The sequence below is a fragment of the Marmota monax genome, unplaced genomic scaffold, assembly GCF_021218885.2.
Source record: "Marmota monax isolate L192 unplaced genomic scaffold, Marmota_monax_Labrador192_F-V1.1 WCK01_AAM20220418_F8-fsc00030, whole genome shotgun sequence".
In the NCBI taxonomy this organism is placed as follows: Eukaryota; Metazoa; Chordata; class Mammalia; order Rodentia; family Sciuridae; genus Marmota; species Marmota monax.
In genome coordinates this window covers 14,831,179-14,845,958 of record NW_026691988.1, presented here as the reverse complement: position 1 = coordinate 14,845,958, position 14,780 = coordinate 14,831,179, and the positions used below count along the sequence as shown (strand labels likewise).

General features: G+C 38.5%; 1 protein-coding gene across 1 annotated transcript; it reads left to right on the top strand.

Moving 5' to 3' along the window:
* The first annotated feature begins 998 nt into the window (after positions 1-998).
* Positions 999-1,727, top strand: Sf3b5 (splicing factor 3b subunit 5). Its single transcript, XM_046448756.2, has one exon. It carries the CDS (start codon positions 1,136-1,138, stop codon positions 1,394-1,396), a length of 261 nt encoding a protein of 86 aa, XP_046304712.1. The 5' UTR covers positions 999-1,135; the 3' UTR covers positions 1,397-1,727.
* The last annotated feature ends 13,053 nt before the right edge of the window (positions 1,728-14,780 follow it).

Genomic DNA, 14,780 nt, shown 5'->3' with positions numbered 1-14,780 from the left:
TTTCAAGTAGTTTCTACGTGCCGGAAGAAGTGCTTAACTCCCCCCAAAAAGTAGGCCATAAAGCGATAATAAGGAAGAGACGCAAGACATGAAAAGAGGAAGAAAGCTTTACATCTGTCTGCAGTAGTCACAGCCGACTTCAAGGAAAAGCTTGTGAATAGCCTTAAAGGGAGTCGTGTTTGCCAGGGGAACAAAAGCTTTCCAAGTACAATACAGGGGGGTCAGCTCGTAGGAGGAACTGGGGGCGCGCAGCACTCGCTGCAGGCTGGGGCTGCAGAGGTGGGTGAGGAGCCCGGGGGCGCACAGCAAAGCGGGTGAAGGAGCCGGAGATGGAAGCCAGAACAGGCAGGCACCGCTGCTGTGCTTTGCTTGCAAGTAGGAAACGATGGCCCTGCTCCAGTTTTTACTTATAAACAGGGGTCTCGCTATGTTGCTCAGGCTGGCCTCGAACTTGCGGCCCTCCCGCTCAGCCCCGGAATAGATGGGATTGCAGGCGTGCGGCACCACAACCAGCTTTCCCACCCTCTACTACCTCTAAGAGACAGAGCCTGGACCAGAAGGCACATAGGCTGACTTTAAGGTGATCCATCCCTAATTGGAAAAGACCACCGTGCCGCCAGGATACACCAAGAGTTCATTCTCCCGGTGGTCGGGAGCCCTGGCCTATGGTGGCCATTCCTCAGCTCCCAACCGCCCAAGGATGCTCCCCGCCTCCCGCACAGCCCCCAGCTGGGCCGCCGAGACTCTTAAAACGCGAGGGAGTCCCAGGAGCGTGTGCACGCGAACTCCCGCGATCACAGGTCCCAGTAAACCTGGTTCAGGTTAGAAAAGCGCCACCCAGTGGCCAATAAGCGAACCGTCAGGCAACGCTTTCAAGAATGGGCCGCTAGGTGCTGGGGCGGCACAGTTGCTGCTGTCGCCTAGGCAACTGCCATTCCGTAACGGAATGCACTTCCGCTTCCGCCTCCGTGCCCGACGGATGAGCGTTCACGCAGCGTCGCCGCCGTGACGCTATTCTGCTGCGACTGCTTGAGTGCGGAGCTTCCGCGTGGTGGTGTCCTGTCCGCGGGAAACCCGAGAGCGGCTGTCTCTGGCTTTCGTCCTCTGATCTGAGCGCCGAGGGAAAAGTGGCGAGATGACCGACCGCTACACCATCCACAGCCAGCTGGAGCACCTCCAGTCCAAGTACATCGGCACGGGCCACGCCGACACCACCAAGTGGGAGTGGCTGGTGAACCAGCACCGCGACTCGTACTGCTCCTACATGGGCCACTTCGACCTTCTCAACTACTTCGCCATTGCCGAGAATGAGAGCAAAGCGCGAGTCCGCTTCAACCTGATGGAGAAGATGCTGCAGCCTTGCGGGCCGCCGGCCGACAAGCCCGAGGAGAACTGAGCCCCGCGCGGGGACCTTCGCGGCCGCACCGCTCCCTGCCTTCTCCAGTTTGCTGTGGTTTCCTGCGTTTTCCCGCCTCCAGTGAACAGATTCTTCCCGGCTCGTGCTTTCGGTGTCCAGAGGGGTTTGTCCCGGAGTGGCCCTCCTGACCCGCCTAAACGTGGACCCTTCGGAACATGGCATTGAGACACCGTCGGGACCCTGAGAACTGTGCGAGTGGAGAGGTCCTAGAGCCGACGAGCATTAGGGAGGACGACCCTGGAGTGAAACGGGACCTGGCTAGTTGTCTGTCATTGGTGCTTTTTCCATAAAGTTTAGAAATTGCCCTGTCTTTTGGTGTGACTCCTTTTGTTCCGGTGGAAGGGTTCGGGGAGAGGTTTGGGGACCAGGATTTCAGAGTTCGAGTAGGAATTGGTTCATTATCAGGCCCTTAAATTCTCTATGCAGACCTTTGTAATATTCCCCACCCTGAATCCCCAAGAACGTTTTTTTTTTTTCATGCTTACAAATATTGAGGTTTATGATTAATTTATCCCACCTTTTTTCTCTCATTTCAAAATGGTTTGCTTTCATTGACTCCTCGTCTCTGTAAATTGAATCCGCTCCCTTGGAATTTGTGGCCATGTCTTCAGAAATGACAGCTGGTAAACGAGTATGTTTTTTCATTCAACAAATTGTGTGTGTGTGTGTGTGTGTGTGTGTGGTCCATCCCCAGGTAGGGGAAATTAAATACAAGGGCGCTTTACCACTGAGCTACATCCCCAGCCCTTTAAATTCTTTGACAGGGTTTCCCTGCTGGTGCTGGCCTGAAACTTGTGATCCTTCTGCCTCAGCACCTGATGTTTGTCGTTCTCAGTGGCAGGCTTTTTTTTTTTAGACTTTGGGGCTTAAATTATGCTAGTTGGAGAAGAGGGAGGCCAAACAAACTGTAGACATAAATGTTAGAAGATGCTGGTAGGTGGGAGCAGTTAGTAGGGTCACAATTTATATATATCATTCTCATATTTGGTTATTGAGATGATGTCATTTGAGTCCAGATTTTTTTTTAAAGGAATTGAGAGAAATAGCCATGCAGAAAACTGGGAAATTGCTTTCATGTAGAGGGAACTACTGATGCATGGGACTAAGGCCAGGACAGTGTCTGACTAATTGTAGGTACTACAAAGAGACAAGTGTACTGAATGGAATGCAGGGACAGATAAAGGAGGGCAGAAAAGGGTAGATCTATGTAGTCAATACAACAAAATCTGAAGAAGGTAGGAAAAAAAGCACTGGAGGGTCTCTAAGCAGAGAAGTGACATGATATGGCATTTAATTTTGCAGTGCTGTGGATCAAACCCAGGGTCCCATTCATGCTAGGTAAGCACACTACTGCTGAGTTACACTTCCAGCACCTGATATTTTAAGTCATTGGTTCTCAAAATTTGGGTCATGGGATTCTGTTACACTTTAAAAAATGATCAGAGATCCCAAAGAGTCTTTGTGTGGGTGTTATAGCTGTTGATATTTACCACAATTGAAATTAACTGGGCTAGGGTTGTGGCTCAGTGATAGAGTGCTCACCTAGCACGTGCAGGGCCCTGGGTTCTATCCTCAGCACCACATATAAATAAAAAAAGGTATTGTGTCCAACCACAACTAAAAAATAAAATATTAAAAAAAGAAAACAAAGTTTAAAAATATTTACTAAATCGTTTAAAGTAACAGTAAAAAATTACATAATAAAACCATTTTTATGAAAAATAGCTAGTTTGCAAAACAATTTATTGAAAAGAATGACTTAAAAAACATTTTGGAGAGCTCTTTGGTATTTGGCTTAATTGATGATTGGATTCTTATTCAATTCTTCATTCATTCATACTATTGGGATACAAAGTTTTTGGTTCAAGTATGAGAAAATCCACTACTCATAAATCAGTAGTATGGGAAGAATATTTAGCTTTATCAAATAATTATTCATTGATATTCTAGCAAATCTATCCAGTGGTAGTTTCTTAAAGATAATTAAAACAGGAAATCTGAAATTAAGTCAGTTAACTTTACAATTCTGTTACATTAAATTTATTCACCTGCTGGGTGTGGTGACACGTGCATATAATCTTGGACAGAACGATGCAAGTCTGAGGCTAGCCGGAGCAACTTATAGAAACTCTGCCTCAAAATTTTAAAAAATAAATAAAAAGAGCTGTGAATATAGCCTAGTGGTATAGCACCCTGGGTTCAATCCCTGAGAGAGAGAGAGAAGAAAAAAAGACACAGAAATTCACAATTGTGCCCATGTTTATAGCAGCACAAATCTCAGTAGCTAAACTATGGAACCAGCCTAGGTGTCCATCAACAGATTAATGAAAGATTAACAGATTAAAAGAAAGTGTAAATATACACAGTGGAGTTTCATTTTGCCATAAAGATAAATGAAATTATATTATTTTCAGGAAAATGGAGCTAGAGACCATTATATTAAGCAAAATAATAATCTCAGAAGGTCAAAGGTCTCATGTTCTCATATGTGGAAGCTAGAGAGCAAAAAGGAAAAGTGGCAGGGCTGTGGTGAGGATCTCATGAAAATCAAAGGGAGATTAGTAGAGGAAAGGGACCAAGGGCTGGGAGGTGGGGTGTGAGAGAGTTAGTCAGGGGGAGGGGGAGTGATGTTGGCCAAATTACATTGTTACATTGTGTGCATGTATGGATATGTAACAATAAATCCCATAGTTATGTATCACTATAATACACCAATTTGAAAAAAAAAAAATGAGTGGGCTGGAGATATAGCTCAGTTGGTAGAGTGCTTGCCACCCCTGTACAAGGCCATGGGTTCAATTCCCAGCATGACAAAAAGAAAAAAAAAAAAAAAACTAGGGGGAAAAGAGGAAATTCCCAATGGTATGTCTTTAGCAAGTTTAACTTTACTTGGAAACTTGAATCTGATCACTGGTAGTAGATATATAATTCTCCTAGAAATGACAGGCCCATTTGCTTCCTTTTCAAGAATATGTCTACCAAATACCCAAAAACTATAGTTTATTGTCTGAAAACTAAAGTTTATTGTCTAATGTGAACATAAGGAGTCTTAAAAAAGCAGAAGTTGAGTTCAGTTTACAATTCAAATAAGCACAAATGTTTTTCCTTGAGAAAACCACCATTCTCTGTAGGCAGCAGTAAATTTTTTTTTTTTTTTTTTTTTTTTTTTTTTTTTTGTGAGAGAGAGCTAGAGAGAGAGAGAGAATTTTTTTTTTTTTTAATTTTTAGTTTTTTCGGTGGACACAACATCTTTATTTTTTATTTTTATGTGGTGCTGAGGATCGAACCCAGCGCCCCGCGCATGCCAGGCAAGCGCCTTACAACTTGAGCTACATCCCCAGCCCACAACAGTAATTCTTTATGAATACTACTAATTTTATTACATGGAATATCAAACACATGTCTTCAAGATTCCACAAAATCAGTAAGTGTTACTAGTTCATCAAGACATTCTTAAGTAAAACTGTTTTTTGACTTTGTTTTGAAAGGACATGACAATACAATGATTCCAAGTACAGTTTTGTGCCTCCGCCTTGATTCATGTTAAGTGCTGGTAATATTACCACTCTAGCTTCTGGAACATCTGTGCAAGTGTTAACAGTGAAAGAGGCAAATAAAATCATGGTATTATGAAAATTGTTTTGACTTAATAGATTCTCTGAAATTCCTGTCCCACTTTTTAAATTAAAAGAATGATTTATCGTAGATTAAACTATAGTTATTTGCACTTGGGTATTAGCTGTTTGCTCAAAAATTAATGAAATGTGCCATCTCTTTAAGAAAAGCAGCTGAACTTCTTTAAAAGCGAATCCTTCCTCTGGCCACTTTGTTGGGAATAGGCGATGTAAAAAAAAAAAAATTGATTATAATTATCAGCAATTAAATAAAAGTGGTGGCACTAATGTTTGTTTTTCCTTTTACCTTAGAGAGAAGTTAAACTGCAAATTACCATTCTTATAAAACTTAATAAAGGTTTACAATGTGTTATCACAGTAAGTCCCTGCCCCTAATTGGAGGCTGTAGCACAAGACCAAGAAAGACATGTCTTTCATCAAGGATAAAGAGGAAAGGACTGGGTCTGTAGTATGGGATAGCATATTTGAAGAACTGAGTAATGTGTACTTTAGGAATTGCAAGACTTGAGAATAAGTAATGTAGAGAAAGAATTCCACAAACTCCCTAAGTTATACTGTTGGGTTACATAAGGGCAAAGTTATATTTTTTTTTGTTTTGTTCTGTTGTTGTTGTTTTGCAGTACTGGGAATAGAACCCAGGGGCCCTCTACCACTGGGCTGCATCCTTTTTATTTTTTATTTTGAGCTGATCTCACTAAGTTGCTCAAACTGGTCTTAAATTCCTGCTTCAGTCTCCTGAGTAGCTAGGATTATAGGGTTATGCCACCATGCTTGGTTCATCTTTTTTATTTAAGTAATTAAATTAATTAGCTTATTATTGTTTTAGAGTCTGGGGATAGAATCCAGGGGCACTTTACCACTGAGCTATATCCCCAGTCCTTTATTATTATTATTGTTTTTTGAGACAAGTTCTCACTAAATTGCTAAGGATTCTGCTAAATAGCAGAGGCTAACTTGGAATTTGCAATCCTCCTGCCTCATTGTCCAGAGTTGCTGGGATTACTGGCACAAGCCACCATTACCGACTTGTCTATTTTGTTAACTAAGGTATCTTAGGTGTCTAGAACAGGGCCTGGCACATGCCACATCTTTGTTCAATAAATATTGAATGTAGCATATGGGAAGATAGAGCTTAATTCAATTAATATATTGCTAATTCATGTACATAGGCAGCCTTCAACTTCACCAAGATAGGCAACACCAAAGAAAAGAGATATTTGAAAACATTTCCTATCATAGCAATAATAGCTTACATATATTGAGGGTTTTGATGGTGGGCAGAGCACTTTATCATATGTAATCTTTATGAAACAGGTTCAGAAAAGTTGATTTGCCCAAAGTCACACTTCTTTTTAGCTAAACCTCTCTAGTTCCAAAATACAAAGTCTCAAACATACTGTTGCCCCAAGTAGGTCTAGTAGATAGAAATAATAGTCAATCGTTTGATGTCAATTATTGTCTCAGATTTTTAAAATGCAAATATTAAAATCTAAGTAGATGATTTATACTGAAGGAACATCAGTATAAATAATATAGGAATATGTGACATAATATTAAAGGCCTCATATTACTCCAAGTAAAAAAAATATAATTTGAAGCCAGGCTCAGTGGTGCATACCTAAAATCCCAGTGACTCAGAGACTGAAGGAAAAGGATCACAAGTTCTAGGCCAGCCTCAGCCCCTTAATGAGAACCTGTCTCAAAATAGAAATAAATAAATAAAGGACAGGAGGTGGTATAGCTCAATGGTAGAGTACCTTTGGATTTAATCTCCAGAACCAAAAAGAACTCATCATGAAATACACTGAATAAAGATAATCATAGTAGGAAGGGTAAGTTTGTGTGGAAAAAAGTTCATGCAAGTATCTGAAAGTCAAGTGCAGACAGAATGAATGTAATTGAATCCATCATTCCTTTTCTTGTTGTTCTGGTATAGAATCATACCTGTACCAAGCACAGGAGGGCAGCAGATAATGCTTTGCTAGAAATTACTTTTAGAAACAGCTATAAACGTGTAAGTACCTCCTACCTTTCAAAAGGAATCAAGGCTTGTGTATTTAGTCACAGTGATGATTGCAAGTGGGAAGCCACTTGAGGAAATATAAAGTAATAGGAATGCTTTTTTCATTTGATAAATGTCTAATAATCCTTTTACGGATCAATGTTATTGTTTACAAAAATAGGACAAGCCATGGGTTCTTCCCTCAAAAGAATGCAAGTTGGGGAAATAAGTATAGCTGCACATAAATAACTGACCCATCATAGCAAGTGCTGCATGCTGAAGAAAGATTTAGAAACAAGACTATAGGGGCTTTCAGGAAGAGAGGATTGCAATCTGCCAGGGAGGGAGTGGGTGAGGACATTGTTGATAAAGGCTTTTGAGCAAGCCCTAAATAATGGGTTTATATATATTATAGGATATATATATATATATATATATATATTATAGGATATATAAATTATAGGATATATGTGCAGTGGATATATAAATTATAGGATATATATACAGTGGAGATATATATATCTCCGCTGGATATATACACACACACAAAGGCCAGGCATTAAGAGTTTCTCAGGAGGCTTCCTCAGAAAGGCAAGAGAATTCAAATCAATTTTTACTTAAAAATTATTCTGCCTGGGGTGGTAACCCACTCCTGTAATCTGAGGAGACTGAGACAGGAAGATCTTGAGTTCAAAGCCAGCCATAGCAATTTAGCAAGCCCATAAGGAACTCAGTGAGACCCTGTCTCTAGATAAAATACAAGATAGGGCTGGGGATGTGGCTTAGTGGTTAAGTGTCCCTAAATTCAATCCCTAGTAACAAAACAAACAACACTGTTCTATTACTGCTAATAACTTCTTATTGTAAATTCTCCTACTGTTTGCCCCGGTGTCATAAGGGTGGAAAACCATGCTCTAAATCCCAGGAAGATAACAATTATAACAGTTACTATTTACTGAGCACTCACTGTGTGCCAAAGACATAAATTATCTCAATTAATCTTCACAGCAAAGCTGAGAAAGTTGTTATCCCACCTCACCAACAAGCAAACACAGAGGAAGCGAAATGAAGCTGTTTGCCTAATTTCCCTCAGCAAGTAAGTGGTGGGGCTGGGCCTCACCCTTGGGTCTCACTCCGGCATCCAGGCTCTTCATAGATCAGGGTTTCACAGAGCTCTAATTCATTGAAAAATTACTACTGGTGGCTTTTTTTTTTTTTGGGGGGGGGGGGGGGGTTGTTTTTGTTTTCTAGGCATGCTGTGCAGGGAATATCTTGGTTAACTCAATTTCAGTAATGCCAAGTTAATACTGAGAAACATATTGGGGGCTGTCACTTTTGATAATGAAAGAATGGAAAAACAGATTCAACCCTGGACTTGAGGAAGACAGATTCGGAAGCAGTGTGTGGACTGGAACTCCTAGCCACAGATACCTCCCTTCCTCTGGTTGTCATCTCTCACCTGCACCGTGAGCAGCTTTGGGAATGCAAGTTATTGGTTTTTAGCTCTGATTTCTTTCATCTCTCTGAGGTTAGCACATTAAAGACATTATGTGAGAAAGGAAACATTAGCCATATTGCACAAATTAGTTTTGACTGTAAGTTCCATTAGAGTATGGGGAAAACATGTTTCTGAGGAATCTGGGTATTTCTGTTCACAAATTGTATTAGTAGCCGGAAGACGTATAGTGAGGACGCATCTGCAGTGGACGATCTGGCAACAGCTGGTCTACATCAGAGAGATGACAATTTGTTCCTAATTTAATTGGCTTCTTCTCTCACATCCCATATTTCTTCCAGATTCTCCATGTCCTGTGCCATCCTTACCAGCATCACACATATCTGTGTCATCGTGAAACCTCCCACTCAGTCACTTAACCCAGACAGAGTGTAAACTGCAGGGGGTGGGGAGGGCACTGGTGGGAAACCAAGATGTGGAGGAATCCATTGCATCTCAACAGGCACAAATGGCCTGCTACAGATGGCCCTTTGAAGTGCTATCTCTTTGATCTGGGTTACCTCAGAATCCTTCCTTTCTCTGCTTCCCTCATTTCCTATCCACAGTCCTCAGTTGTTATCTTGTCCCAACCCTGTCCCCTCTTATCACTCATTCCCTGCTTCAAAGAACCTGACCCTCACTTCCTTCCATGTCTTCTCACAGAAATAGTGACTTTCACAGAAATGTCTTCATAACATTAAAAATGGGGGGTAGGGAGAATATAGTAGGTAGTTTTAGGGGCATCAAAACATTTAGGATCTTCAGCTCCTAGGCTTCCCTCTAATCACTTTCAAGACCTCCTTTAGCAGACTCATTTCTAGTCTGCCCTCGTCTTGGATGCTGGTCCACTGTTCACTATTCTGTAATTCTGCTCCTTAAAACGTACTATCTCCTGCATCAATTTTTATATGAGGATCAAATGATATGACCTGTCATCTTTTTCTAATTAAAAAACAATAAAAGTATAGGGGCTGGGGTTGTGGGTCATCTCTAGAGCACTCGCCTAGCATATGTGAGGCCCTGGGTTCGATCCTCAGCACCACATAAAAATAAATAAAATAAAATATTGTGTCCATCTACAACTAAAAAAATTAAAAAATAATAAAGGTATAAAGAATAATAAAGCATGGATATTCCTTCTCCCTCGAATTAACAAGTCCATTTTTGAATTTCCTTCCCTTTTTGTATTTTAAAAATAATTTGGCAAATAATATATGTATATATGCCTCCTTTTAAAGAAACAAAATGAAGCATTACAGATAAAAGAAGTGTGCCTCCTTTGGACCACACTTAGTAGTTTTTCTTCTTTCTGCACATTTATCCCTACCCCCACCACCAAAATAATCACTTCTGTTGAATGTGATTTTTCATTATACCCATTACATTTTTACAAACAAATATCTATATCCAGGATCAATTGTTATTATTAAGAAGTATTACTATGTTTTTAGAAATATGTAAATCTCACTGATTGTTCCTCAAAAAGGTAAATAAAGAATTACCATATGATCCAGTAGTTCCATTCCTAGATAATCTCCAAAGGAATTGAAAGCAAGAATTCCAACAGTTATTTATATGTCAATGTTCAATACAGCATTACAATAATCAAAAAGCAGAAATAATCCAAGAGTCCACAAACAGATGAATGGATAAACAGAACTTGTCATATACACCCAATAGAATATTCTTGAGCCATAAAAAATAAATAAAGTTCAGATACATACTACAGAATAGATGAATTTGGAAGGCATTATGTTAAATGAAATAAGTGAGAAGCAAAATAAATTACATGATTCCCCTTAGGTAATAGAGACTGAAAATGATGAAGATTATAGGGTTTTGGAGTACAGCAATGGGAATTATTGCTTAAAGGTTATAGAATTTTTGTTTGGGGTTATTAAAAGGTTTTGGGCCAGTAATCTCAGTGATTTGAGAGCCTATAATCCTATTGGCTTGGGAGGTTGAGGCAAGAGGATTGCAAATTGAAGGCCAGACTCAACAACTCAGTGAGGATCAAGCAACTTAGTGAGACCCTATTTCAAAATAAAAAACAAAAAGAGCTTGGGATGTAGCTCAGTGGTAAAGCAGCCTGGATTAAATCTCAAGTCCCCCCCCCCCAAAAAAAAAAGTTTTAGAACTTGTACAATGCTGCATGTGCTACAACATCATGAATGTAATTAATAACCCTAAGCATTTGTTTTTTGAAACAGAGTCTGTTTATGTTGCCCAGGCTGGCCTTGAACATCTGAACTTAAGGGATCCTCCTGCCTCAGTCACGTAAGTGCTGGGACTGCAGGTGCACACCACTGCACCTGACTGTAACAATACTGAATTAATAATGGTTAAAATGGCAGATTATATATTATATATTTTACTGCAAATAAAAATTAATAATAAATATACCAGAAATCATTGAATTGTACACTTTAAGTGAGTGACTTGTATAGTAGGTGAACTATATCTTAATAAAACTATTTTAAATGTATGTACTTGATAGATTACACATATGATTTGATGCTTTTCACATATATTTTTGAGATCTACTCAACTTAAGGGATATGTCTATACAGTTTGTTCCTTTTTAATGTTATGTCATGGAAATAAACTACAATTTATATGTTCATTTTCTAATTAAGAGCCCTTTGATTGACAGTGCTGCAATGAACATCTGCACACATGACTCTTTGGGTGTGGGCAAGGTGTCCTCCTGAGGGTACAAGTGAGCACCTGTTGAATGTGCTTTTTCAGTATACCCATTACATTTTTACAAACAAAGTATTACATAATGTGAGGTTCTTATTTTCAAAGATTAAATAATCTTTGCTGTTTATTTAGCAAATGTCTTTTTCACTATACCAAGGAAAATGGTATCACAGCTTTTGTGAGTCTTACTGTCTATGGGGAAGAAGACAAATAATTGATTGATTAGGACTATACTATTCATCTGGACCCACCTCAACTTTTCCTTTTTCCTTTCCTCTCTCTGCCCCTTTCCCTCAGGCTGTTTCTGTTGATTATCTAATACACGCCCCCATCCGGCCTTCTAATTAAACTGACCTCTCTGTCTAAAGGTTCTTTTTTTTAAAAAAAAAAAAAAATTAGTTGTAGATAGACACAATACCTTCATTTATTTATATATGGTGCTGAGGATTGAACCAGGTGCCTCACATGTGCAAGGCAGGCGCTCTACCACTGAGCCACAACCACAGCCCCTCTGTCAAGATGTTCTTTATTCTACTCTTCTAGCTCACCTTGCAAAAGAAGTATAAGCCTTCAAAGAAATTTTTTTCTAAAAAATAGTTTTTTTAAAAAAAGTAAAATGTGTATTATTTTTCCATGACATCTAGGGCTGGAACATCTCTCATTGTGTCTTTTGGCTAGATAACTGGAACTTTATAATTTTTATTTTTTGGTACTGGGGAGTGAACCACGGGTGCTTTACCACTGAGCTACATCACTAGTTTGGTTTGGTTTGGTTTTGAAACAGAGTCTTACCAAGTTGCTCAGGGGCTAAATTGCTGAGGCTGGCTTTGCACTTGCAGTCCTCTTGCTCAACCTCCTTGGCTGTTGAGATTACAGGCATACACTATCACGTCTTGTTAACTGGAACTTTAGATTAAAAAGTATTACTAAGCAAGGACAGTATTTTAGTTGATGTTCATTATATAGCTTAACATTCTATGTACTATATAGATACTTTAAAATATTAATTGACCAATAACACTAATAGATTCTGTCAAAGACTGGGGATATAGTTCAGTTGGTAGAATGCTTGTCTTGCATGAAAGAAAGAAAGAAAGAAAGGAAGGAAGGAAGGAAGGAAGGAAGGAAGGAAGGAAGGAAAGAAAGAAAATCACTTTAGATTCTGTCACAAGACGATGTGAAACAGTCGTCATTACTGAACAGGTACAAAGATGATCTCAAGGTTAGTAAAGGAGATGTAGAATACCAACAGTTATCCAGAATAGCACATGGCACACAGAGTGGATCCTCTACAAGTATTTGTCAAACAATGACTAAGTGAATAGATGAGCAAAAACTACCCAAGAAGCAATGAGGACTGAGGAAAATTGAGATGGATCAGAGAAAAATGCTGAACATAATTTAATTATAGATTTTTCTACACTTTAGGTTAAAAATGGAACTCTGACGTTTTATGACACATTAAAAACTGTGCCTAAGTGATTTCAGTTTTATCAAATTTGTTTTTTCAACCCACAAGCCTCTCTCAAAGAAACACTTATCCATATTAGTGGACATATGAATAAGCAATATGAGAAATACCAATTACCCAAATAACTCGATAACTTTGCATTGAATAAAAATTCAATCTAAGTAAATCTCAAAATATACTTTTTATTAAATAAGAAATGTCACCATATCCATCACAGGGGAACTAGGTCCTTAAGGAAAGAATATTTTGCTAAAACCAATATCTTTCTCTTCTATAGAAGAAACAATTATCAATTTATGGAAAATGAAATCTGAGCTAAATACGTCTCAGTAAGGACACACTTTAGGAACAGTGGATATAGCATGGTAGCATAGGACTAAATATGAACCTTATTTTCCAGTTTCTTTCAATAGACTTGGAATTTTCACAGTGAATCAGTATATTTACATTCAAAAAGTTGAAAGCTGATTAAACATTCATTTTATATAGTATCTTCAGTATCTTTCTGATATTATTTCTATCTCCTTTCCTATTTATTCCTTTTGATCTTACTGTTTATTCCATGATAAACTTAACAGCTAAGGAGTTTAGTGAGCCAACGAATGAAAGCATTTTTAGCCCATTTCAGCCCGAGAACTTCTTTAGAATTCACATATTAACACGTGCAGTGCTAATTAAATTTCACACACTCCTGAAGTTTGTGTCATAGAAGCAGGAAATTTTAAGGTGACCATTAGGCATATTTGCATGAAGAATTCCATAGTTCAATAACACAAGTGTATTTTGATAAAATACACATTATTTTGATAAAATGGAAAGTTGAACACTAAATAATAGTTATATCCTTTTCTGGATACTGAAGAGGTTGTAGTAGGGGTTCTTCATTTATAGCAGCATTGTGTTCAATGTATGAATTGAATTTGAGCTGATTATTCAGGCTTCTATCTCAAAGAAATCTATCTTAAAAAATTGAAGGATGGTGAGTTTATTTAATGAGAAGTATTTTTCACATGAGTCTATAGTTGTAGGATTATTCGCTATTTCAGCTGGTAACTTTGCTCACTACAAATCCTATAATGAAATACAAACACATCCCCGTTAAGGCCAGGTGTCTAGGACTATTTCTAACAGGAAGGCAGAAGGAACTCTTAGAATGCTGTTACCAGAAAGCCAGTCAGAAGGTGTCCTTCTAATAACATTGTGTGTACTGTCGGAGGCCAGAGTTGCCTCCTAATACTTATTGTTATTTTTATTTTTTGGTGGTGCTGGAAATCAAACCCAAAGACTTTTGGTTGCTAGGCAAGTATTCTACCACTGAGCTACATCCCCAGCCCACTCATTCTTTACAAAGTCCAAGTTTGGGATTGTTTTTGTATTTCTGGAAGAAAGATTTCAATTTTTCAAAAAAAAAATATGTAATACATAGCTAATAATATGCACAGATGTTATCATACAGAGTTTATTTGATATTCAAAGCCTGTAAAATTACCTCAAATTTGTCCATTATCAGATTACAGCTGCCTCATGTCTTCCTGAACATCATCTTTAGATATATTTGATTTAGCCTTGAGGAATTTCTCCTACACCTACATGATTTTAAGATCATTAAGGCCCCTTTCAATTCTAGTATATCACTTCTAATTTATACAAAAGCTTACTTTTGCCTCAGACACAAGGGTTTAGACCATTAACGTAATCAAAATTGATTCTTTTGTTTCTTTTAAAAATTTTTTTTACAAAGGACACTGATTTTATTAAAATACAATTATCAAAATATGAAAATAACAATTTTTGACACAACATTTTTGTTTCTCAACCAGCGTAACTCCACATCATGTACAACCACAAAAATGGGAAGTTATACCCCATATATATATGATATGTCAAAATACATTCTACTGCCATGTGTAACTAAAAAAGGATAAAAAATTTTAAAAATAAACATTTTTGGTTTTTTACTTATCTATGAAATAACTAGATTTCAGAATAATTTCAGTGGTCACCATAATTTACAATTATGATCATTACAAATGATACTTCAAGATATGAGACATGAT

Bases quoted from the DNA above. Each gene is read 5' to 3' on its own strand.
- Sf3b5 (XM_046448756.2), top strand. From the start codon at position 1,136: ATGACCGACCGCTACACCATCCACAGCCAGCTGGAGCACCTCCAGTCC.